This window comes from Pelmatolapia mariae, linkage group LG10_11, assembly GCF_036321145.2.
Source record: "Pelmatolapia mariae isolate MD_Pm_ZW linkage group LG10_11, Pm_UMD_F_2, whole genome shotgun sequence".
Taxonomy (NCBI): Eukaryota; Metazoa; Chordata; class Actinopteri; order Cichliformes; family Cichlidae; genus Pelmatolapia; species Pelmatolapia mariae.
The window spans coordinates 39,105,986-39,131,411 of record NC_086236.1 but is presented as its reverse complement, the minus strand read 5'-3'; the positions used below and the strand labels follow the sequence as shown (position 1 = coordinate 39,131,411).

Here is a 25,426-nt window from a genome sequence, read left to right as displayed (position 1 = left end):
ACAGCGCAAAGGTTTTATAAAAGAATCATTTAGAAGCTTTATTCAAACCCGCTGAACAAGATGGCCGTGCAGAGATGGAAGTCTGGATGCAGCAGTGAGATTTAGCTTTTCCTCAGTATGTGTGCCCAAGCATTTATCCCTGAAAATCAATTATCCAAGTGTTTGTTTAGTCAGCCAACACGTCTGACAGTGTGCGGCTTGTGTGAGCGTGTAGTGTGGATAACTGAAAAAACTGTTATGTTTGTACAGAAGCTCACTAACATATAGCTTAGCATTAGCGTCAGCTCCTGAGAACTATGAGGCAAATCCATTGCAATGTTCTGAAAATAACAGGAAGTTAATTGTTGTAGTTTGAACCACTGAACTTAATCATTAACAGCGCGTTCTGCAGAACTTGCTCCGACACACAGCTCTTGGTGACAATTAGCACATTTCAAAATGCTCTGCATTGAATTGCTGCATTTTGCATCAGACATCACATTTATGCTTGGAGTCATAACTCAATTCTGAACAGATGTTATACACACAATGCTTTACTTTTTTTATCTGACTGTGAAAATGAACTGCAAGGACGAAGACACTCCTTATAACCCCACAGCCCAGCTGCAGCTGTCTCACAGCCATACGGTGCCGTCACACAGCTTAATGATGCAGAGTTAGTTAAATGCAAGAATGTAGTATATATATACTGCAGTATTCTATTAGTGCGGAATAGAAAATATCAATGACAGTGCAATAGAACAGCACATAATAGTAGGAAGGCTCTCAGTACTGAATAGTACAGGATGTGATGAAGAGGAAAATGTCTGGTGGGGAGTGTGGGCGGTTAGTGAAGCTTGTCCAAAAAGCTCAGCTGCAGTTTGCACAGAACTTCTCTTTGACAGTGTGAGCCCGGGGTGCACAAAACCATACACATGCCAACAAACCACAAGTCTCCTGACCTGATACGCCACCTTTGGTTCTTGGTCGCTGAAAGCTGGAAACCCAGCTCTCATTACCAGTGTCGGGCCAATTTCATACGCCAGTTCAAAGTGTTAGGTCAGTGTTGATCCATCACAGATGCACAGAAATGCAAGTGGACAGAAAACGTAAAACATAAACCACACAGTGGTCCGGACGCAGAGAACTTCAAAGATGAGATCAGCCGAATTCAAGTCACGTGTGATGTTAATTTAATGGACTGCAGCACTGACGAGTCTGCTGTGCTGAATGCTCAATTAAGTTATTAATTTGGTTGCTAATTAATTACACTGTAGAAATATTAACAGGTACACAGACGCGATGATGCAGTGGTTAGCACCATGTGGGTTTGTGTGTGTGTGTGTGTCCATTTCCCCTCTTCTGATGTGGCTTTGCTTCCATGATTATTGCAGGTCAGGTTGATCGGTGATTCAGGTGCAGGTGTGTGTTTATTACGTGTCTGTCACCTCTGTGTGTCTCTTACTTGTTGCCAGGGCTCTCTCTTAGAAGCCTCTGAAAAGTGGAAAAGGATGTTTTTGCCTTGCCTCTCATCCCGTTTTTTGTTTTTTGGCTTTCTTCAGCTCACGTAGATCGTAGTCGTCTCTCTCTATGCCTGAAAAGAAGGCAGCTGTGTGGATGCCGATGAGACAGTAGGCCCAGTTGGACCTCTGCTGTCCACTGCCATACGCTCAGTTTGATTTTTCCTCTTGTTATTTGCCCAGAGAGAGCGTGCCGAGGCTCTCTGTAAAGAAGCCCCAGCTTTCGACGCATCTTCATTTTAGAAGCTCGTGTATTTTGGGCGCAGCAGTCAGCGGCTTTAGGCAAAGCTTCACAGTTAGGCTACATTTCAATTAATCCTACAGAAATACTTGAAAGTATGTCAGAGATGACTGCCTATCCATATTGTCTGACAAGCTACAGATACATGTGTAAATCCCTTACGCTGTAATTCATTAGTAGTGTGAAAAGCCTGCTCAGCAGACCTGAGTGTGCCACCACTGACGCGCTGGTTATTTTAATGAGAGAACTGCATTTTTAATTCCCCCCGATTAGGATTTTTCAGTATTATTAATCCTGTTATCAGCACCCAGCAGGTTGTCGTGTCTGAAAAGAATCAGAAGGCAGCGGTCAGTGAGAGAGAGGAAAGAGATGGCTCGTTTTGATTTTTGTATGCTCGCTTTATCTCTCTCTTTTCGGCATGCAAGTGTGCCACAGGAGAAGCAGCGGCGCAAACTGAGGGAAGAATGGGAGTGAATTAAAAGAGTTTAGAAAATGAGGACAGGAGTGGATAAGCAGTAAAATGGTATCTCGGTATTGTGGGGGAAGGATGTGTCAAAATTATGCAAATGAAGAGTGAGGGTGAGATAAAGAAGTGGCTAATTACTCCAGCTGTGAGTATTTGGCTACGACTGCAGCATGGTGATTGTGTTGTTTGGCAGAAACAGGAGCCAATGGGAACGGTCCGCCGGAAACATGCTGCACTGCCGTGTAGTTAAAATAAACCAAATGAAAGATATACTGACTTTTCTAATGACAAACACGCCAAAGGAAAGTCAAGGAAACGTCTCGTGTTCTCCCTGACGAACAATGTGTTTTCTATGGTCAACTGTGCGCTCTATTATCCTGTGTATTATGGATTTGTTCAGACAATACCCAGACAGATTACAGCGAACAATGAAAGAATTACTGAGACAATGGAGCTCCCGAGGTTGCTGTTAACTGTGCGGATTGCCTTGTGACATTTTTAATTTGATTTGAGTGAGAGTGTGTGGGTGTCTGGCAGTGCATGGAGAAAGTGCAAAGGCCTTTGGATAAGGAAAATACAAGTCCCCTCTCTCAGGGCTGGATGTGGAACAGACATTAAAGTACTGAGACACAGCAGTTGTCCTCCAGTTCCACTGCTCTCTTGGCAAAACTCTGCGACTATTTCAGAGTCAGAGATGAAGATGTGTTCTCCTCACAATGGACAGCGTCGATTCATTTTCCACCCCCAGAGGAATTTGGTTATAAATGCAGCTTTTTAATCTTATTGTTTTCCAGACAAGGAGCCAAAGGAGCTTCAAAGATAGAGGATCCCCACGCTGATTTACAATTTTTTTAACCAAAAATTAAACATGCTAATGCTCTTCAACCAGTTTGAAAACCCTGACGTTGTTTGCTCTTCTTCTGTTTTCATCTCACATCCCCCCAAATTCCCTTGATGATTAATAATCATCTGCCTCGCTGTGCAGTTTAGGCTTCGCAACTGCAAACAATGGTCAGCGTTCCTTCTTCTGTTTGGACTGATTCCAGGGAAGGCATTCCTATTAAGTCCTTTGTATAGAAATGAGCTGTAATTCAGCTGAGGGCTCAACAGGGGTCAGTCCATCCATCCAGTCTCTTCCACTTATCTAAAAGCTTGGAGTGGGTGGAGCCTATCCCAGCTCAGGGGTCAGTCAGTACTAGTAAATAAAGAGCTAAATTAACCCCCTACTTTTTGTAGCTTTCTCAAACACAGCATCGATAATGTGTCTGAAGTGAAAAAAGGAAGACTTGGTCATTTCATGCTGATTGGTCAGTTAAGGTTTCGTGACATATTTCGGTGGCACTCCGTTTCCAAGCGGTATCTGTTGTCTTCATTCACACAAGAAACTGCCTAGGAGACTTAAGGGAAGACTCGATCGTCACAGTGTAACACAACGTTTTTCAATTTCAGGGATACCAGTCTGTCCAGTCAGGATGTAAACACAGGCCAGTGGGAATCCATTTCACCTGCTTTGAAAGTGGACAACAATCAAAAAGAGAATGTTTTTGAGGTGGTGACCACAGACCGCTGCTCTCTCCAGCTTTGCATTCTGTTCATGTCCTGTTACTGTTGATAGCAGGAGGTCGTACTTGCACCTAATTCAGGTTGCACAGGTCGTCCAGTTGTTCCAGGACTGCACATCCATCCATGACACCTCAAGTGGGTGTGCTGCGTCTAACACGCCAGTCCCAAGAGTGTGGAGGAGACACCAGGAGACAGACCTGCAGAGGGCCATAGAAGGCCAGGATCCTATGACCTGCTAAAGCCCCACAAAATAAGCCCCACAGGCTACTCATGTGCACTATCAGAAACAGACTCCATGAGGGTGGCAGGTTCAATTCAATTCAATTCAATTTTATTTATATAGTGCTAAATCACAACAACAGTCGCCGCAAGGCGCTTTATATTGTACAGTAGATCCTACAATAATAGATACAGAGAAAAACCCAACAATCATATGACCCCCTATGAGCAAGCACTTTGGCGACAGTGGGAAGGAAAAACTCCCTTTTAACAGGAAGAAACCTCCGACAGAACCAGGCTCGGGGGGGGCGGGGCCATCTGCTGCGACCGGTTGGGGTGAGAAAAGGAAGAAGGAACAAAACACATGCTGTGGAAGAGAGACAGAGATTAATAACAAGTACAGTGGCTTGCAAAAGTATTCGGCCCCCTTGAACTTTTCCACATTTTGTCACATTACAGCCACAAACATGAATCAATTTTATTGGAATTCCACGTGAAAGACCAATACAAAGTGGTGTACACGTGAGAAGTGGAACGAAAATCATACATGATTCCAAACATTTTTTACAAATAAATAACTGAAAAGTGGGGTGTGCGTAATTATTCAGCCCCCTGAGTCAATACTTTGTAGAACCACCTTTTGCTGCAATTACAGCTGTCAGTCTTTTAGGGTATGTCTCTACCAGCTTTGCACATCTACAGACTGAAATCTTTGCCCATTCTTCTTTGCAAAACAGCTCCAGCTCAGTCAGATCAGATGGACAGTGTTTGTGAACAGCAGTTTTCAGATCTTGCCACAGATTTTCGATTGGATTTAGATCTGGACTTTGACTGGGCCATTCTAACACATGGATATGTTTTGTTTTAAACCATTCCATTGTTGCCCTGGCTTTATGTTTAGGGTCGTTGTCCTGCTGGAAGGTGAACCTCCGCCCCTGTCTCAAGTCTTTTGCAGACTCCAAGAGGTTTTCTTCCAAGATTGCCCTGTATTTGGCTCCATCCATCTTCCCATCAACTCTGACCAGCTTCCCTGTCCCTGCTGAAGAGAAGCACCCCCAGAGCAGGATGCTGCCACCACCATATTTGACAGTGGGGATGGTGTGTTCAGAGTGATGTACAGTGTTAGTTTTCCGCCACACATAGCGTTTTGCATTTTGGCCAAAAGTTCCATTTTGGTCTCATCTGACCAGAGCACCTTCTTCCACATGTTTGCTGTGTCCCCCACATGGCTTGTGGCAAACTGCAAACGGGACTTCTTATGGTTTTCTGTTAACAATGGCTTTCTTCTTGCCACTCTTCCATAAAGGCCAACTTTGTGCAGTGCACGACTAATAGTTGTCCTATGGACAGATTCCCCCACCTGAGCTGTAGATCTCTGCAGCTCGTCCAGAGTCACCATGGGCCTCTTGGCTGCATTTCTGATCAGCGCTCTCCTTGTTCGGCCTGTGAGTTTAGGTGGACGGCCTTGTCTTGGTAGGTTTGCAGTTGTGCCATACTCCTTCCATTTCTGAATGATCGCTTGAACAGTGCTCCGTGGGATGTTCTAAGGCTTGGGAAATCTTTTTGTAGCCTAAGCCTGCTTTAAATTTCTCAATAACTTTATCCCTGACCTGTCTGGTGTGTTCTTTGGACTTCATGGTGTCGTTGTTCCCAATATTCTCTTAGACAACCTCTGAGGCCATCACAGGGCAGTTGTGGAGCTGTTTTGCAAAGAAGAATGGGCAAGGATTTCAGTCTCTAGATGTGCAAAGCTGGTAGAGACATACCCTAAAAGACTGGCAGCTGTAATTGCAGCAAAAGGTGGTTCTACAAAGTATTGACTCAGGGGGCTGAATAATTACGCACACCCTACTTTTCAGTTATTTATTTGTAAAAAATGTTTGGAATCATGTATGATTTTTGTTCCACTTCTCACGTGTACACCACTTTGTATTAGTCTTTCACGTGGAATTCCAATAAAATTGATTCATGTTTGTGGCTGTAATGTCACAAAATGTGGAAAAGTTCAAGGGGGCCGAATACTTTTGCAAGCCACTGTATGATTCAATGCAGAGAGGTCCCAGATCTGGGACTTGTGCCCCTTCTGTTCACAGATGAGAGCAAGTTTACACTGAGCATACCTGACAGAATGAAGGAGTCTGGCGGAAAAGATTATGCTACCTGCGACCTCAACCAGAATGAGTGGTTTGGCAGTGGGTGACTGGTGGTCTGAGAATACAAGTACTTGAAGAAGTTCATAGACTAGCAGGACCCTGACTGCTGTTGGCACCAGGATCCAGACCCATTGTCAGACCTTAAGCAGGCGCAGTGGACCCTTGGTTCTTCCGGGTGTAGGACAGTTTTTAACAATTATTGTTGAGCTATTTTGTTTGCAACAAATGACAGTGTGTATGTCAGTAAACATATTCAACATTTTTGAGAGTTCTTGGATATTTAGATGATTACGCTACGCTGACAACTGCAAAGACAGGCTGAAGTAGAGCATTTTTCCCAGTATTTAAAGATATTGGTATGGGTGCGTTACTGGCTCTTGTGGTACATTTTAGAATGGTTTATTTTCTTTCTGCAGTGTGTCTATACTTCTCCATCCCAAAGTCAACAGTAAAACTTTCACACATTGAATGCAACTCACACAATTGTGTTATTTTTTTTTTACATTTATTAAAACCTTAAAGACCAGTGAGGACGTGTGTTTTAAAAGGCATTAGCTCTGTTGGCGAGGTTGCAAGTCTCTGCAAGTTGAAACTCATAGTGTATAGAAATGAACTCAAACTAAGGTTAGCAAACCAGTGGCATTAATTGTGGAACGTATTTCTGTCATTTGCTGAACTGATTGTGTTATCACTGGAATGGTCATTTTAAAACTGAAATGAGCTATGCCACACGAAGCAATTTAAAGATCCAGTTCCTCCCGACACAAATATTAAAGCACAGGAAGCTCTTGCTGCAAATAAATATTCAAATATTCACTTTTTAATAAGCATCTCTATCTTCAACAACTCACTTGGAAATGTTCTTCTTGCTGTCAGCCTACATACTTCTAATCCGCTCGCGTCCTCTTCCCCCTGCAGTGTCTTCTATCTTCACCGTACCAAATGTCAAGCTGCAGACAGAGAGCGGGGACAGCATACAGGTGTGTGCACGAAGGAACAGTCATGGAAAGGCATCCTCTGGCAGCAAACACTGACCTGAGGCAGCATCCTGCACACGACTGCCTGACAGGTACGCGCTCATTAGCAAACAGTATGCTGCAGCAGAAGCAGCATGAAGTAACACTCTCAAAAGAATAACATGGAACATGCAGACGGAAGGTGAAACTTTAATGATCTGGATATTTTCATGTGCTATATTGCTTATGTAGTATGTGAAGTAGTACTTGTTTGTGTTGCATGTGATAGGATAGAGTAGTGTGTTCTCAAATCAAACACGGTCACTTGTTCTCTGACCACAACTGACGTTTGCAACACTTTACTGGGATTGTCATGCTAGCTACGGCATTTTCTGAATATCTGTGACTTGCTGTTCCTCTGAACACACATAATATTTAATCACGCTACACAGATTAACACTCATAAACACAAAATCTGTAGTCTTACCTGAAATGCCTGAAAAAAAAATCCTGCGGTGTTAGCTAAGTAGCTAAGTAGCTTGGGTAAGGCGTGCACAGCATCCCACAGGCCGCCGCTGCTTTGGGGATATGCTATGAAGTTAATATTTTCTAACAAGACATGTGGAACAAGAGCTTATGGTCTTGTTTTATCAGAGTTACATATCTTTATATTATCAAATATGGTTTCAGTTTATTCTTTTGTGCATACAGTGTGGCCTTATAGAGGATAACTAGCTAAACAGTAGTAAACCATTTCTAAAACCTGGATGTTTGCTCTCAGTTCATGCTTTGTTAATATATTCTGCATATTTATCTGTCCATATATATACATATGTATGTATATTCGTTATATATGTGACACATGCAAGGCCCTAATGTTGTTGGATCATTGATTTTACCAAAAGCTGATGTTGCAGTGGGATTTATTTTTCACTCATGCTCCTATTATTGATCATATTTGTACAGCTTTGGTTTTTTATAAGACTAATCGGCCAATTTTCTCATGAATACAAGAAGAAAATCAAACAGTGATGTCATGGAAAATATTGTCTATTAGAACACAAAAATGTCAAACAACATGAAAGTCATTAGCTATTCCCTCGCACAGTTCTCTGTCTGACACTGATCTGCATCCTGCCGACCACCACAGCCTTTCTTTTAACACCGAAGCCATGAGATCTGTGCCGCCTGCACTAAAGCAGAGAATCCAGTAATAGATGGAGGAATGGCTTTGAGTGGGCGAAGAGGGTGTCCCATTCTTTAGAGACGGGGGTTCTCTTTCAGGGCTCAGATAAAGCGCCACTATTTGCATGTAATAAGAGGTGCAGAGGCCAGGCATGGGGATAATAGCTGGCCTAATGATGGAGCAACACAGGGCCACAACAGTGCACTGTGGACCAGATTAGATCTGTAATTGCTGACAGGTGCATATATGTAGCAGACGCAGCAGCTCCTCAACTAGTCGTCACCAACTTTCTCCAGTGTTTCATTTCTTGACGTTTCATCGAAAAAGGTTTGATACAAAGTAGCTGTATTTACTATTCTAGTGATTTTGTGTGTGTGTGCCCTGATCTGGGGCTAATGGCTTTCTCTCTCTCGCTGTGTGTGTGCATGCGTGTGCACATGTGGAGGGTGGAAGTCACCCCACCGAGAGCGCTGTGTCCTCTCAGCTGCTGCATTTACATTGAAATCAGCCTCTTTGTCCAAGCGGGCCTAAAGCCTGGCAGGCTGGGAGAGCTGCACTGATAGCAGCCTAATCCCTGTGCACACATTCCCATTAATACGCTGACAAATTACACCAACACATGCACACGGCTATTTATACTTCCCCTCAAATGTAACTCATGCACCAGTATAACGCTACAATATAGCACGAAACAGCCGCACACTATAGAATATGATAGTCTTTACTATCATTCTTTTTAATGGTGAATGTGAGTATCACTGTGCTGCTCTGGGCTTTCCAAACTGCTGTTTGTGAACCTGGAATGGAATAAAAAATCCATTCCAGGTTCCGTGGCACATGGATGCATCGGCTTTGCAAAACTGTTTGCAGATAGATAACAACGCTCCGTTAAAGAGCGCTAAAGGTAGATTAGGACACTTTGCTTTTTGGCTGTTTGTTCTTGGCTAGGCTAGCATACTAAAAGCCAAAGGCTGGGTGCCGGCACGCAAAACTGTTTGGATACGGGTGTGAATAAAAATAAAAATACATTTATCCAGTGAATTTAAATGTGGTATGAAGTGGAGCCTTACAAGCATGACTTTCTTTACAATTACACCTACTGTGTATCTGAGAGAGTGAGAACAGTTCTGTTTACACAGATATACAGCATCAGCTGTTAATAGTTTTTTAAGGTTGGCTACAATTAAATGGATTTTACATGATGGTTTCAGTTTTGCTTAATGTTGCATTTATACCACACACAGCATACTGAGATGTACTCAAAGAATGAGCGTAAATTCTTGAATGTAATATGCACGTGAATATGTACGGACCTGCTCCTAAAGCTTTTCTGCTAAAATGAGAGGTAAAAGAGGTGAGGAGAAGGGAGACAGGGGAAGGGCAGCGCGATCGAGCGAATAAAGGCTAGATGGAAGCAGTGGCTTGCGGGAGCAAGGCTGAATTTCTTTTTGTTGAGGCAGCGTTGTATTATTTATAGGAGGTGGTGGAGGCAGGCCGCTTCTGACGGAGCAGAGCAAAGAAGGCGAGCAGCCCCCTTTCTCTTTTGTGGGTCTATTCCCAGTGGGCAGGCTTTGTGCTGGCTGGATGGCTGCCTTTGAGGAAACCCATGCAGCTATTGAGCTGAGAGTGAAGGCCGGACCCGACTCGCCCGCACTGAGACACAGCAGCGCTACAGCTCTACAATGTCTGTCACTGCTATGGCCGGGGAGCAAAAGAAAGGATGGAGACAGAGTGACAGAGGATGAGGGAATAGTGGGAGTGTTTGATTTTGGCAGGGAGGGAAGAAAGAAATGGTGTTTTTGTGGTGGGAAAGGAGAAAAGCTGAAAGTGATAGAAAAAATGGAGGCGGGGTGGAGAAGAGAAGAAATAAGGGAAAGGTCTCCTTTACAGTACTGCAATACATTCATCTATGTTTATTCATGATTCTGCATTATTCACGAGATTAGCTGATGCAACTTGGTGCCGAGCGTAGGCAACGGCTCCCCCCATCAATCCGCTCGGTGACCACACAGTTCAACTCCGAGTCCCAACAAGTGGGAGACAGCTGCCCTGTCTCTGAGCTTCAACACACTTCACTTTAGGCAAGGAAGGGTATGTGAAGAATTGGATGCAGCATGCTCACAGTCAGAATACATAACAAAGCATGAAACATTGATTCAATCGGGGAGCGAAAAGCAACATGAAAGAGGTCAATTCAACGGCTCGGTGCCTCAGTCCAAACAAGAACTTAGTAGGTCTTATTGTGAAGACAAATCAGCCGAGGTTTGTAGCGTCGTTCCAGTTTCACATTAAGATAGAATGATTTAATCAAATTTAAAGCTGATTTATATCATTACTCAATAATTATCTCGACAACTGCACGTAATGCGAAATAGGTGTATCATATTTGGAGACCCACAGCGTCTTTCAGCTCATTGTTTTGGTTTTACAGCTGAGCAGCAGCACCTTACTGTTTCAACCGAGAAAAAATGAAAATAGAATTTAACAGCTGCATTTTTAAACTGGTGGAGACCAAAAAAGTGCTACAAGAGGTTAAATGTGGAGCTTTTAGTTAAACGTTTAGCTTGTGGCTTTTTATCAAGGTACAATAATACTATAATCTTCTTTAAAAGGCCGTTTTGGCGTCATTGTTGTCCCAAAAAATTGTAAATGGTTATATATTTTTTCTGTTTTTCCAAATCGGAAGCTACATCCGAGTTCATAGCAGAAGACGAGGTTACCTTGTATTTGATCTGCTTCTCAAATGATTTCAAATTGCTAACTGACTTGTCAGCATCAGCTTTAAATTAAAATTTTTAACGCATTTAATGCACCTGGAGTGCAGGATCACTCAAAATCCCTGAAATGTTTCTGTCAACGCATTTCGGGCAGTTTGTCCATGTAGAGTTACCTTCGCACATGTGCAAATGGGGAGCTGATCTAGTAGTGACGAGCAGCTGAACCAATCAACTCAATGTGGAAGATGATAAACGCACATCGGCCCTCTCGATGGGAAATTTGAGTATTAAAAAAATGGACAGAACAGCCGACCGACATAAAGTATTATGCACATTGTGCAAGAAGGAATTTTCTTTTCACCGAAGCACTTCCAGCTTAAAATATCACATTATTATCACATATTATATATTAGTGTATACTTACCTATATAGGTTTTTAAAAAAGTTGTATTTCACAGGAGAGAACCTGTGCTAAAAGACTGAAGAAAACTATTCAAATTCTCTCTGAATTTAAGCAGTTAACATTCTTTGTGTTTATTCTCCATTTACTTCATTATATTGCATGAATGTCAGTTACAAGCTTAAATATAACGTTGAAAAAATGTAACTGCAACCAGGCTATTGATCAAGTAATTGCGATTAATGACAGAAAATTGTGAGATTAAGTAGTTAATTTTTTTTTACCTGTTGACAGCACTAAAAATACCACTTATTTAGTTTTTTCACAGTAAAGTTGATTATGCTGCATTGTAGACACACGCACAGACGTCTGAGTAGTCAGTCCTGTTATGCCTTTTAGAAGTCAACTATGTGGTTGGTGCAATATAAATTCTCATCTGGGTGGTGACAAAAACTGGCAGGTGCACAGAGGTTGGCATCACCCTCACACTCTGATGATATTTACCTCGGATCAGAGCGGAATCCCAGACACGGAAAAGAAGTGTTTCCACCTCTGTGTTGGTGTTTAGTCATAATCACAGGGAGACCTCCAAAATGAAGACAAGCTGACCAAAAGAAGCATTTAGTTCCTACTACATGTATCTCACATATCCAGTGTCTGTGGGAGGTTCAGTGGAAAACTGTAGAAAACCAGAACTCGTGGCTACTAGAAGATCAGTGTCATTACAGCTCAGTGCTGAATTAAAGGAATAACCAGTTTAACCACATGTAAGGGTTCATTCATATCGCTGAGATGCGCTGGACAATTGAAGTCATGTTGATGAGTGCTGTTCTCTGCTCTTCTGCCGGTCACCTGGCCAGACTTCACACAACGCAGCAGTCTTTGTACGCTGTGTCTGTGCGGTGAGCCATCACAGGTCGGCGACAGGACACTCTGGCCCTGGAGCATCGCTGTGTCACTTTGAAGATAACAGCTGCAGGCAAAGCTGGACTTTAGTGTCCAAAATGTAGAGGTGCCAGCTATTTATCTCACTGCATACACACACACACACTCGCTCTAGCCTAAGGTATCATCTCCGAGACCGTGCCGCGTGTCTTTTTTTGGGAAGAGGATAAAAATGCAGGAAACCTTCATAGATGTACAGGCATTTCACTTGAAAGTAAAAGCACTATTTGTCCCCTGGTGTGATCCTACCATGATGTCTGTCTACTAAAGCCATCACTGTCCAAAACGTACAAAGTCAACAGGACAGAAAGAGAATATTTTTGGCTCTGTAGCAGGAAGAAATAGATTTGTGCGGTCCACAAAACGACCTGTCAGAAAGTTTTTCTAGGTAGAGGACAAAGTGATTTAAAGTATATTCCTGCTGTGAGCCTGAGGGGGGGAAATAGGAGGTGTGGGGAGGAAGGATAACCAGAGGCATAGCCTTGAGAAATGGAGAGCCTTCAGTCAAATCAGCCTAGTTTTACTCTCCCACTGCTTCTTATAACCATACAGGTTCAATGCCTGCCAGTAATGTGGGCTTTCATTTCATCCTCTCCTCGTGGAAAAAGCATTGTGAAGGCTCTGCAGCTCTGCACTACTTGTTCCAGTGTGTTTACACTCACTTCCCCGTGCTGTTGATTTCATATAATACCATTTCCCCTCTGCTTTTATGACCTTTTAACATGTATGTCATTAAACCTAATGCTCTTCAGTCTCTCAGGATTGATCATAACTGTGTGCAGTTAAATCAAAGTGTGGCACTCCTGTGTTTTCTTCATGTTTCCATCTTACCACAGTGCTGCTGGAGGTAAAAACAATGGTGTGTGTACATGTAAATATCACTTCAAACATTTCAACCAAAAATGGTTTTGATGACACCGTAAGAAATTGAGGCTACTGAATATTTATGCAGCACTTTTTTCTGTTTTGCCCTTGGTAGATGGTTTCTGAGGATTCGTCTCATAGCCAGGGGTATGTACAGAGGGGGGTACGCATCTGTATTCAGGTGACGCCTCGTGTAGACTGCACATGAGCCTGAAAATCAGACCCACTGTTTTCTTTACCAGTTCTCCTTGTTCTCTGTGCCCCAGCAGTATGACTGTATTCAACCTAACCCTAACAATAAGTTCAAAAAGTTGGTTTTGGTCGGTTTGTTGTTGATCAGTAAGGGATACATGTAATCAGCCAAGTCTGATGAGTTTTTTCTGTTTTTTAATAGAAACAGAAAAAGGTTTAAATATCCTTTCTCCCTTTTTTGTGCAATTCATGTGCAAGACAGATGTGCAGAGGCTATGGTTGTTGGTCACTGTTATCCTTTTTTAATAGACTAGAGCATATGTTCAGTCTGTTGTTATGCTCTCTTCCACAGCATGTCTTTATCCTGTCTTCCTTCTCTCACCCCAACCGGTCACAGCAGATGGCCCCGCCCCTCCCTGAGCCTGGTTCTGCTGGAGGTTTCTTCCTGTTAAAAGGGAGTTTTTCCTTCCCACTGTCGCCAAAGTGCTTGCTCATAGGGGGTCATATGATTGTTGGGTTTTTCTCTGTATCTATTATTGTACGATCTACCTTACAATATAAAGCACATTGAGGCGACTGTTGTTGTGATTTATTCATTTATTTATTTATTGGATGGGTGTTGACCAAAAATGTTGGGGTGTAGAGTGGGATAGAGTAGGATCATGTTAACAACTGACCAAAATTTGGCTTCCGTCCGTCCGCCTTATGGTTCTTAGAAGTGTTGTGCTATATGGAGCTCTTCAAAACCATGTCTCTTACTGCTGTTGTTTGCACTGACAACATATAGGCATGAGTGGAATTAAATATCACGTTACTTCTGACGTCTTCTTCGATGTCAGATGAGGTCAAACTTTCATAAAATGTCTTTTATCTTTAAAACTATGCTTGATATTCTCCTGCCTTTTTATTGGCAACATTTTAGAAATGACACTGGGATATAGGGACTTTAAATGTCACATTGTAGTTTGCATCCAAATATCATGTCACTTGACTTCATTTAAAGAATTGTAAAGAGAAAGAGAATGAGCTGGCTATTTAGGCAAAGAAAAAAACGTTGTATTACACAGATATCATGTAATACATCATATGCCACCATTATCGCAGCAATGTATCATGATGATATCAATCATTAGCCAATAGGGACATATACCGTACACTGTACATATATATTTAGCATCAATTTTTGCACCCTTACATCTCTGTAAACAAACATTACTAAATGAATTTAATAATGTGTAGTAATGTATGTTCTGCTGGTGTAATTACACTCTTTGATCATATCCAATCGCTTTTTAGATTCAAAAACTGCATTTTAGCACATATTCACACAATGATAGCACATAAATGAGAACCTGATATGTCAGAATAATAGGACAGAAGTTTAATGAATGTTTTGCAGAGGCACCAAAGAAGTACCCTTTTCATTTCAACAAAAAAAGGTGCATCTCTCCATGTCTCAGTTTTTTCCCCGTCTCCTCCTCTTCCCCCGACCATATGGCTTCCCCTAATGAGCGTTGCACATGTACCTCCTTCCTTTTTTGCCTCTCCAAAAAGAAAAGAAAAAGCAATTCCTTCTTATGTGGTGAAGCCAACAGCTCTTCTACAGCAGCAGATCTGGAGCTGCTCATCTCAGCTGAGTGAATTAGAGTCAAATAAAGCATGCTAATGAATTTAACTTTGTCAGTCTGCCATTTGAAACACTGAGGAATAATGAGCTGAGCTCAGACTCATACAAACAGGAACTACACAAATTTTTATGCGCGTACTTTTTGTAAGTTGCCTCAGTCTTTTCATCACAACCTTTGATTACAGTGGCACACTTTCTGAGTGGAAATAATCAGTTTTTGTCATCAGAATTTAGTCAGTTCGTTTATTTGGAATGACTCCGGTTTGTAGAGTTTATGACTGTTGGCTTCAGTTCAGTTGGGTACATGGCATGGATTATCTTCACTACAAACCTAAAGTGGAACTTCAAGCAAGTGAGGGTCTGTAAATATTGGACTCAAAGAACAACACCAAAAACATACTAAAATTTAATTTAGGGAGTGTAACAGAAGTATTGCATTAACAGTTTACGAGTTACAGCCATTTCCCCGGTCAGAACCAGCTCTGGTCCAGTTTCAATACAAAAAGATACCTCATCTCCAGGTTCATAACAGGACCATCTTTTATACTCTCTTTGTATTAAACCCAGATGTGATCAGACATGTGACACTAAGCATGGTCTGGCATCTTCAAACAGGCAATCTGGTCTGGTTTTGCTATTTGGGTATTATCATATTCATTTGAAATAAAGTGTAACATTTATAAAGGAGGTTACTGGGGTTAATGACAGCTATTTGAAGCACTCAACCGTCAAGTCCAGAGTTTGAATCGAGACTTATGCCTGTAGTCTGATTTAGGCATCAGAAGCTTTCTGGTTAAGTTTAGAAAAGATGTTGGTTGTCATGGTGTCACCTTTTGTTTAGTAACTGGCTAATTTCTTGGTGGTTTGCAACTTGACAGGCATAAAGATACACTGCTTCATCATTATTTTTGGATACTAATGATACTAATCGTAATTTACCAAAAGAAATCACCTCCTGCTGGCCGTCATAGGGATTGCAGTTATAAAGCAGTTTAGCACTGACTTCACTTTTCAGAACAGGCAGCTACTTTCAACTTACTTAATACAAGTCTGTGGTTAAATGTAAATCCACAAGTTATGTCTCAAGTTGCCAGATATTTTCTTTCCTATTCCACATTTTACTACAAGATCTTACATGTACACAGATACTGTAATCAAGAATTGCTTTAAAACTAAATTTGCCTCTATTTGCCCGCTATTGAATTTATAATTCACTCGATGTCTTGACGAAATGCTTGAAGTAACAAACCTGTCACGGCTCAGGGCAGCGGCCGTGTGAAGTGAGGAAAGGAGGACTCAAATGCAGTACTTATTCAGATGTGAGGGTGATTTATTAAGAATACCAAACATAAAGTGGAGATGGCAAAACAGAACTAAGGATGAACTAAACTGGGAGAAACTAAACCAAAGAGCAGCAAACCTGAATATGAAGGGAGGACAGCAGGGAGAGCACAGAGGAGAAACAGAGTAATCCAGAGAACGCAGGGTAACACGGAGGATGAACACAGACGACGCGACAAGGAACACAGGCAGGCACACACTATAAATACACAGAGGGACACTGGGAAATCACACACAGGTGGGAGACACAGCTGGACCTGATTAACCTGACGAGACAGGGGAACACTAACACCAGGGACCAACAGAGGGAGCACAAACCCAGAAACCCAGTATCCAAAACACAAACCATCCCAAAACAGCCCACAAATAATAACAATAAATACACCAAACACAAAATCACTGAGTCACAGACTCAGGATCATGACAGTACCCCCCCTTCAAGGGCTGGCTCCCGACAGCCACAGAAACACACCACCAGACCCGGGTGGGCGGTAGGGGGTCCCGGACGGAGGGACCGGGCCAAAATGGAGGCCCTAGAGTCCCAAACAAAACGTTCACAAAACTCACAGGGGAGCAGAGTCCGAAACATAGTTCAGGTGGCCGGCCTGGGGCCCGATAGCACAGAAGGCCAGGATGGGACAGTTCAGGAGGCCGGCCACGAAGAAGGCCGTGGCGGCGCGCAAACAGTTCAGGAGGCCTTCCACGAAGAAGGCCGTGGTGGCGCGCAAACAGTTCAGGAGGCCGTCCACGAAGAAGGCCGTGGCGGCGCGCAAACAGTTCAGGAGGCCGTCCACGCGGAAGGCCGTGGCGGCGCGCAAACAGTTCAGGAGGCCGTCCACGCGGAAGGCCGTGGCGGCGCGCAAACAGTTCAGGAGGCCGTCCACGCGGAAGGCGGTGGCAGCCACAGAAGTCCGGAGGCCGGCCACGCGGAAGGCCGTGGCGGCCACAACCTCGTTCAGGAGGGCGTCCACGACGGCGATGACGACCAGCCAGCGGCCTAAAAAACGGCCAGTGAAGATGAGGTGCCAGACGTGGACTGGATGGCGGCGTGCCAGCAGAACCAGGCAAGGACGAGGAGAAGGGTGACGCCGAAGCTGCTGCCGAAGCTGAACCAGGCGAGGCTGGAGCAGATGCGGAGGCCGGACCCGGCGAGGCTGGAGCCGATGAGGAGGCCGGGCCCGGCGAGGCTGGAGCCGATGAGGAGGCCGGGCCAGGCGACGCTGAAGCCGATGAGGAGGCCGGGCCAGGCGAGGATGGAGCCGGAGCTGGACCAGGCATGGATGAGGCTGATGATGATGATGACGCTGCTGCTGCGGGCGAGGAAGCTGCTGCTGCGGGCGAGGATGCTGGGGCTGCTGCGGGCGAGGATGCTGGGGCTGCTGCTGCGGGCGAGGATGCTGGGGCTGCTGCTGCGGGCGAGGATGCTGGGGCTGCTGCTGCGGGCGAGGATGCTGGGGCTGCTGCTGCGGGCGAGGATGCTGGGGCTGCTGCTGCGGGCGAGGATGCTGGGGCTGCTGCTGCGGACGAGGATGCTGGGGCTGCTGCTGCGGGCGAGGATGCTGGGGCTGCTGCTGCGGACGAGGATGCTGGGGCTGCTGCTGCGGGCGAGGATGATGAAGCTGACGCTGCGGGCGAGGATGCTGGGGCTGCTGCAGCCGGCGAGGATGATGAAGCTGACGCTGCGGGCGAGGATGCTGGGGCTGCTGCAGCCGGCGAGGATGATGAAGCTGACGCTGCGGGCGAGGATGCTGGGGCTGCTGCAGCGGGCGAGGATGATGAAGCTGACGCAGCGGGCGAGGATGCAGACACGGAGGCTGGACCAGACGAGGATGCAGACACGGAGGCTGGACCAGACGAGGATGCAGACACGGAGGCTGGACCAGACGAGGATGCAGACACGGAGGCTGGACCAGACGAGGATGCAGACACGGAGGCTGGACCAGACGAGGATGCAGACACGGAGGCTGGACCAGACGAGGATGCAGACACGGAGGCTGGACCAGGCGAGGAAGAAGACACGGAGGCTGGACCAGGCGAGGATGCAGACACGGAGGCTGGACCAGACGAGGATGCAGACACGGAGGCTGGACCAGGCGAGGAAGAAGACACGGAAGCTGGACCAGACGAGGATGAAGGCTCTGAAGCTGGACCAGGCGAGGCTGAAGGCTCTGAAGCTGGACCAGGCGAGGCTGAAGGCTCTGAAGCAGGACCAGATGAGAATGTCACTGCAGGTGGTGGAGGCATGGAAGCCGGAGACGGAGGCGCTGCAGGCGGCAGCGCGGAAGCCGGAGACTGTGGCGCTGCAGGCGGCGGCGCGGAAGCCGGAGACTGTGGCGCTGCAGGCGGCGGCGCGGAAGCCGGAGACTGTGGCGCTGCAGGCGGCGGCGCGGAAGCCGGAGACGGTGGCGCTGCAGGCGGCGGCGCGGGAGCCGCAGGTGGTGGCGCTGCAGGCGGTGGCGCTGCAGGCGGTGGCGCTGCAGGCGGTGGCGCTGCAGGCGGTGGCGCTGCAGGCGGTGGTGATAGCTGGATGAGCTCCTCGGACCCCCCAGCGAAAGCAGCAGGCTGAAGCGGTTCCCGAGACCCCTCAGCGGAAGCTGCTGATGATGGCGAAGGCTGGATGGGCTCCTCGGTCCCCCCAGCGAAAACAGGCTCAAAACCAGTAGGCATGGAAGCCCCTGGCATACACAAAACAAAACCAGCAGGCTCGTGGGCCTCTGGTACACACGAGGAGGGCTGTAGCTGCACAGAGCCCTGACCCTGCTCAGGCAGTGACAGCCGGGTGCAGTCCATAGCTGGCAACTTGGCCTCCAGGGGTCCAGAGTTAGCTGAGGGTTGTAACCCAGCCTCTGGGGAAGCCCTGGAGTGAGTAACAGTCTCTAATGTTGTCAGCTTTTGAGGAACAGGTCCATTGTGAAACAGTCTGTCTCCCTGCTCAGAAACAGCGGTGGATAAACAGTCCTTTAAGGGGTGTACGGACATAGCTTCCTGTAGAGGGGCGAGTGAAGGTCGTGACTGAGCCGTTAACTGAGCTACTGACTGAGCCCCGGACAGAACTCCGGGTTGTAGTGATGCTAATGGCGATGGTAGCAGAGTGACTGACTGAAATGGTGGCTGAACAGGTGATTGTGCACTTGGGGAAGCTAATGGCTGTGCTACAGACTGGGGAGCTAATGGCTGTGCTACTGACTGGGGAGCTAATGGCTGTGCTAATGACTGGGGAGCTAATGGCTGTGCTAATGACTGGGGAGCTAATGGCTGTGCTACCGACTGGGGCGCTAATGGCTGAACACCAAACCGAGCTGGAGAGTGGCAATAAAGTCCAGGCTCGGATGGAGCGGCAGAGACACAGTCTTTAGGTTTAACAGAAGGTTTATAGACACCCACTTGGGATGGGTCCGTTACCACAAAGGTAGGTAATCTACACATACTGTCTCTCATCCCACTCTGAATAGCCCCAGAAAACAAAGTCCCGGAATCTGGGGAAGCCAAAGTATCCCGCTCACTCACCGCATCTGGCTGCTCGAAAGTGAATGCAGACGGGGGATGAAGTCCTAAATCCAAAAGGAGAAATTCCTGCTCCCACGGATATAGCGAGCCCAGAAGCCATGGGAGACCGGTCACCAGACGCTGTAGCCGCCTCTCTAAAGCGGGCTGGGACTCGTCATCCTGGCTTTCCAGCCACAGGTCGATGAGTTCTTGTGTGGCATCGATGAGATTCTCCCGTAGCTCCTTAGACGGGTTAAGTGCTGCTGGGTCCATCTTGTGGTCGCGTCGTACTGTCACGGCTCGGGGCAGCGGCCGTGTGAAGTGAGGAAAGGAGGACTCAAATGCAGTACTTATTCAGATGTGAGGGTGATTTATTAAGAATACCAAACATAAAGTGGAGATGGCAAAACAGAACTAAGGATGAACTAAACTGGGAGAAACTAAACCAAAGAGCAGCAAACCTGAATATGAAGGGAGGACAGCAGGGAGAGCACATAGAGGAGACACAGAGTAATCCAGAGAATGCAGGGTAACACGGAGGATGAACACAGACGACGCGACAAGGAACACAGGCAGGCACACACTATAAATACACAGAGGGACACTGGGAAATCACACACAGGTGGGAGACACAGCTGGACCTGATTAACCTGACGAGACAGGGGAACACTAACACCAGGGACCAACAGAGGGAGCACAAACCCAGAAACCCAGTATCCAAAACACAAACCATCCCAAAACAGCCCACAAATAATAACAATAAATACACCAAACACAAAATCACTGAGTCACAGACTCAGGATCATGACAAAACCTCAGTGACCCAAAACATGTTGTGTTTTTAGCTTTGCGCTGGTGCCATACCTTGGACCACTCATCAAGTGTTTTTGTACATTGTACGAAAAGAATTTATTGCACATGACAGTTAAGAATTTGAAATGGGAAATTTAGCCTTAATTTACTTCTGGAACATGCAGAATTCAAATTCCAAACTTTGGCCATCACTTTGTTCATGCAGACTGAAATGCATATCCACATGCATGCACACATGATGATTATGAGCAAATCTATGCTGGTTGTCCAAAGAACATTTTTTGCACAAATGTGATTTTCCCTCCAAAACTTGTCCATCATCTATTTCCCAAAACTGGAAATATTTAAAAGCAGCTTGGAGAGGAAGTATTTTGTGGTCAGTAAAGCTTTTGTCCAGTGGGTTCGACTGAACGCTGTGCTTTTGAGGGTTGAGGCACATAATCAGACATGAACTATGTTAGCCAAAGTAGAAAAGTAGGGGGCAGAGTTCTAAAGAACTTCACACAGAAGAACAACAGAGAGTCCTGGAACAGTCGGCCTCACCGAGCCCCGATCAGAGCTTCAGGGCCTCAATCTCGAATTACATGAAGAAAGAGAAGCCACTGAGACACTAAAACCACAGACGAGCTGTGGAAACTTCTCCAAAATACTGAACAAACCACTTGCCAAGTACTGATTGGCCTTGTCTTAAAGAGTCTATGGTATCGTTTTTCTTCATTGCTTCAAAATTTTACACAGTTCAGCAACTTAGGTTCATATAAGATAATATTATAAACATATATCAGATATCTTGTTTGGTACAACGAGTGTAAAAAGTTGTGTGAATCAGTTCATAAAAAGAAAGAAAATAAAGACATCTAATTTCAGTTTGCCAAAGCTTCCATTCAAGGCTGATACATGCAGATATATCACTGAATCAAAGTTCAGTTCTGTTGCAGTTTCCTGGATCTCAAACAATATTTCAAAATAGTAATACTTCCACTTGGATTTCATTGCCGGGACACTACATTTCAGGCTGTTTGTGTTGAATGTTCTCCATCAGACATCTCAGGACATTACAGTAGAACTCTGCACTGACTGTCTCACACTGGTGTCCAAACATGTTAATGTAGGGGGGAAAATGAGGGGCCATTTCCTGGTGGAGGCTTCTGGCCTGACCCACTGCCTTTGGCCTTGCAACATATCAACTTTTCAATTTAAACCTTTTGCAAGCTGCCGAGTTGTTATTTTCTTTGTTGCCTGATTGCCAAGACTCGGGATAACAATGTAATACAAACAGAAATGACATATGTGTGGTTAGGTTTGGGGGCGTCAGGTCACATGTCAGGTAAATGCTTGTGAGAATGATGCATTTATGGTAGCACAATTGATGTTCCTTGGAACAGCTGACCTTGTGAGATCTAAAAGAAACTGTCACAGTGTTCAGTACAAACAGGTGTTAAGTCAGCGTTGGACCTATGTGTAGGGTCGTCCACTTCAAGCTTTCTGGAGGACTCAACGGGAGCACATTTGCATAGGTTGAAAACCCCTCTCCTCAGACTCTGCGTAGACGGTTAACTATGCAAACAGATACAACAGCTGTACTTTAGCATTAGCATTAAGCATCAACCCTATCCTATTGGAATGTCTACTTTTGGGGGTCTTTATTTAGTATTTCCAAGACTAAGCAATCAGGAAACAACGAAAATAGTCATTCTGTCACGCATCGAAAACTGTTCATATTATTTTCAAAAAGGTTGTGCTTTTGTTGAAACATAAAGCTATAGTTCAGAGCTTTATGATAACAGACCTCTGAGGGTTAACTTTGCTCCTGTGGTCTGAATTTATTGCATATAAACTGCACTGTAGCTCATAGCATTTTTATGTAGCTTAAAAGGCTTTCAACCATGCCACAGTCCTCATCAGCAAGCTAACTTGCTCATTGCTGTAGTTTATGTTTCAACAGGCTTGAATCAAATCTCAGGGCTTATTTTATTTTATTTCTGATTCAGCATAACTATATATGTTTTATTACTCTGAATTTGCAGTTGGGACTTTCCCGTGATGGACTCAATTTTCTTTTCCACTCTGACGTGAATAAAACTGTGTGGGGAGCTCTGAAAAAGTTTAGGCATACTTTGGTAAAAAAAAGGACACATGTAATGATATTTCAGCACAAAAAAATTGGCACTTTAGTCTAAAAAAAAAAGCAGAGTCATTCTTCAACGTCTCATGCTGGTTGCTGGCTCTAGTATGAGGGTCTTGTGAGTGCTGGACAGCACCGGAGCGTTTTTCCCAGCGCTCTTCACTGAACCGAGGCAGGAAGTCAGCAGGAGACTGACTTGATTCGAATTGGACACGACTCACAAATTATACACTCGCAGGGGAGTCTCCATGTTAACAGCACACTGCAGCCCTGTATATGAGCAAATGGCTTGGAAACACTGGGCCCAGTATACGTGAGCCCACACTGCAGGGGAAGAGAGCGGCAAGAAATGAATGCCGGCGCATGAAAGGGGGGAGTGTTAAGGGAGAAACAGGAGGAAAGTTTCCCTGCCATTCGGCCTGTTTAGAGAAACTGTAAGGAAATATTATGATTATTAAGAGCCTTTTGAAGTTGCGTTGAGTTGACCTGCCCCCGCAGTGAGATAAGTGTACTTATTCTGCTGGCAGGATAGGTCAGCCTTCACTTTCTGACATGTTGATGAAAATTAAACGTTGGATCTGTGAAAGGCATGTTTTTAATCATTAAGGCCACGCGTCTGGTCGACCTCAAGAAGCTTTAAGCAAAATAAATAATGTGAACCAGTGCACGTTTCCATCAGCTACTTGCTGTCCTCTGTTTACTCAAAAGGACAATGACATTCAGCGCTGGCCTCGAGTTGCCCTTTCAGTGTAACATGTTCTTACCCAAACCCGCCTCCCAGCATGGGCGCCTAACTATCTGATCTAGGAGCAGCCTGACATTGCAGAGCTTTATCGTGGCCGTGCAGCGCTGTGGTGCTGGCTGGTATAACGCACGCTGTGTCTGGCTGGCTCTGCTGCTGCAACACATTCCTTCCAAAAGGAAGGAACGCATTCCTCCCTCATCGCTCTGCACTCCTTCTTCTTGAAATCTCTCCATTGTAATCACTAGCTTGCCTCATAAATGATTTTGTGATACTTTAGGAAACTTTAGACTAACTCCTGCTGTTTGTCAAGATGTCATTTCAGGCTATAATCGAAAGAACATTGGTATCTCTCAATATCCTTGTATTTGTCTGCACATATACTTGGCAAATAAACACGATTCTGATTCTGATTCTGATCTCCGTCTGCAGGAAATTTGTATTATATTTGGCAATAAGTTTGATTCAGAGGCCTCCCCAGCCTTCCACTTGCATATGCATATGAAAAGCATAAGGTGGGGAGATGCTGTGGTGACAAGGTGATAGGAGGAGTTGAGTTGGAGGTGGGTTGCAAAACAGCTTGCATATCGGCAGCAGCAAAGGTGGGCAGGGAAAGGCAGCTTAAAGATAGCAGAATTGGAAGCGAGAGTGGTTTAATTTGATGCAAACCACATCATTTTTGAATTTCTTTGGGGAATTGAAATGAAATCACCTTTTATTTACAGTTTCATGACCTTCATGCTCTCTTTTTACTGCAAGTTTATGGGGAACTTGTTGCTCTCTGCAGACTTGCTCAGCAACACCTGAGCCAAAACATTAACACTGATAGCTGTGATGGACATTTTGTTAATATAACCTTTAATGTTAATAACCTAAATGTAGCAAGCATGTTATTTAGTGCCCTGCTGTCTGGTTTGATATGATTCTACATTATGTGTCCTCATGCAAGCCAGACTTAAAGGATCAGCTCACCTTTATTGCAAAACCTCATTCTTTGTTTTTCTCCTTGGCCTTAGCCATGTGTAGTCATGCAGATGGTTTTGATTTCATTTCCCAGAGTTCTAAGAAATCGGCCTCTCCACTCTGCACCCCAATAAATTCCTGTGTAGTGAAACTAAATGTCTAATAAAATGGGTTGTTCAAAGAATATGCATCGAGAGAATGTAATATTTTCAGTGTGTCTAAAATGGTTAAACCCTGTTTTGGGACCAAGTCATTATAGATACATAGTAACCCATGTTTTGAAGAAAACTAAAATTACTTACATTGGGAAAAAATATAAATAACAGTCATTAGATTTAAAGTTATCGTCACCACAGCAGGTGGGAATGAGGCAACATAAGAGCTTCAAATTGATATCGCAGGTGTATCTACTAAAGACCTGGATGAATTTGAATGTCAGTGGCCTTAACCACGAGCTTAGAGTAAGTTTTATCAAAATGTTGTGAATGTGATGACTTGAGAACAAGGTAACCATAGGTGTGTCTGTACAACTGGTGGTTGCAGACATTGGGAGTTTGTGGTCCATATTACCTATTTGGACAAGTGTGCCTACCATGGCCTCCATGAGAGCCCACGCAGTCCTGTCCGTTGGGGAAAATATCTATTGTGGAATCAAGCTCTGCTCCACAAGCGTTAGGACTGAAAATTGCAGATTGTGTTTTTGGGTCAGGTCTCCTCTACTTAACTGGAAAGTTGAGCCAATCTGTATAATCTGTGGGCATCTTAAGGAATCCATCCAGCTTCACTGCCCTGTCAGTCGCAGTGTTGTTACAACATATCTCTGAAATTTATGAGGAAAAAAAGTTCCAGGGCACCAAAGAAGCCAAATGCGAAATAGTGCACTTAAATATTAACACATAGTCACACAGACTATGCTAATTGCTACCAT

The 25,426-nt window shown here is 44.8% G+C and overlaps 1 protein-coding gene across 4 annotated transcripts in view; it reads left to right on the top strand.

The window, feature by feature from the left end:
• The window catches only part of cdk14 (cyclin dependent kinase 14), a 224,447-nt gene that overhangs the window by 164,954 nt on the left and 34,067 nt on the right, over positions 1-25,426 (top strand). For all 4 annotated transcript variants that reach the window (XM_063486668.1, XM_063486669.1, XM_063486670.1 and 1 more), the window contains one exon: positions 7,060-7,210. In XM_063486668.1, the coding sequence (XP_063342738.1) occupies positions 7,060-7,175 (116 nt within the window). In that variant the 3' untranslated portion in view covers positions 7,176-7,210. The remainder of the gene's footprint in view (positions 1-7,059; positions 7,211-25,426) is intronic.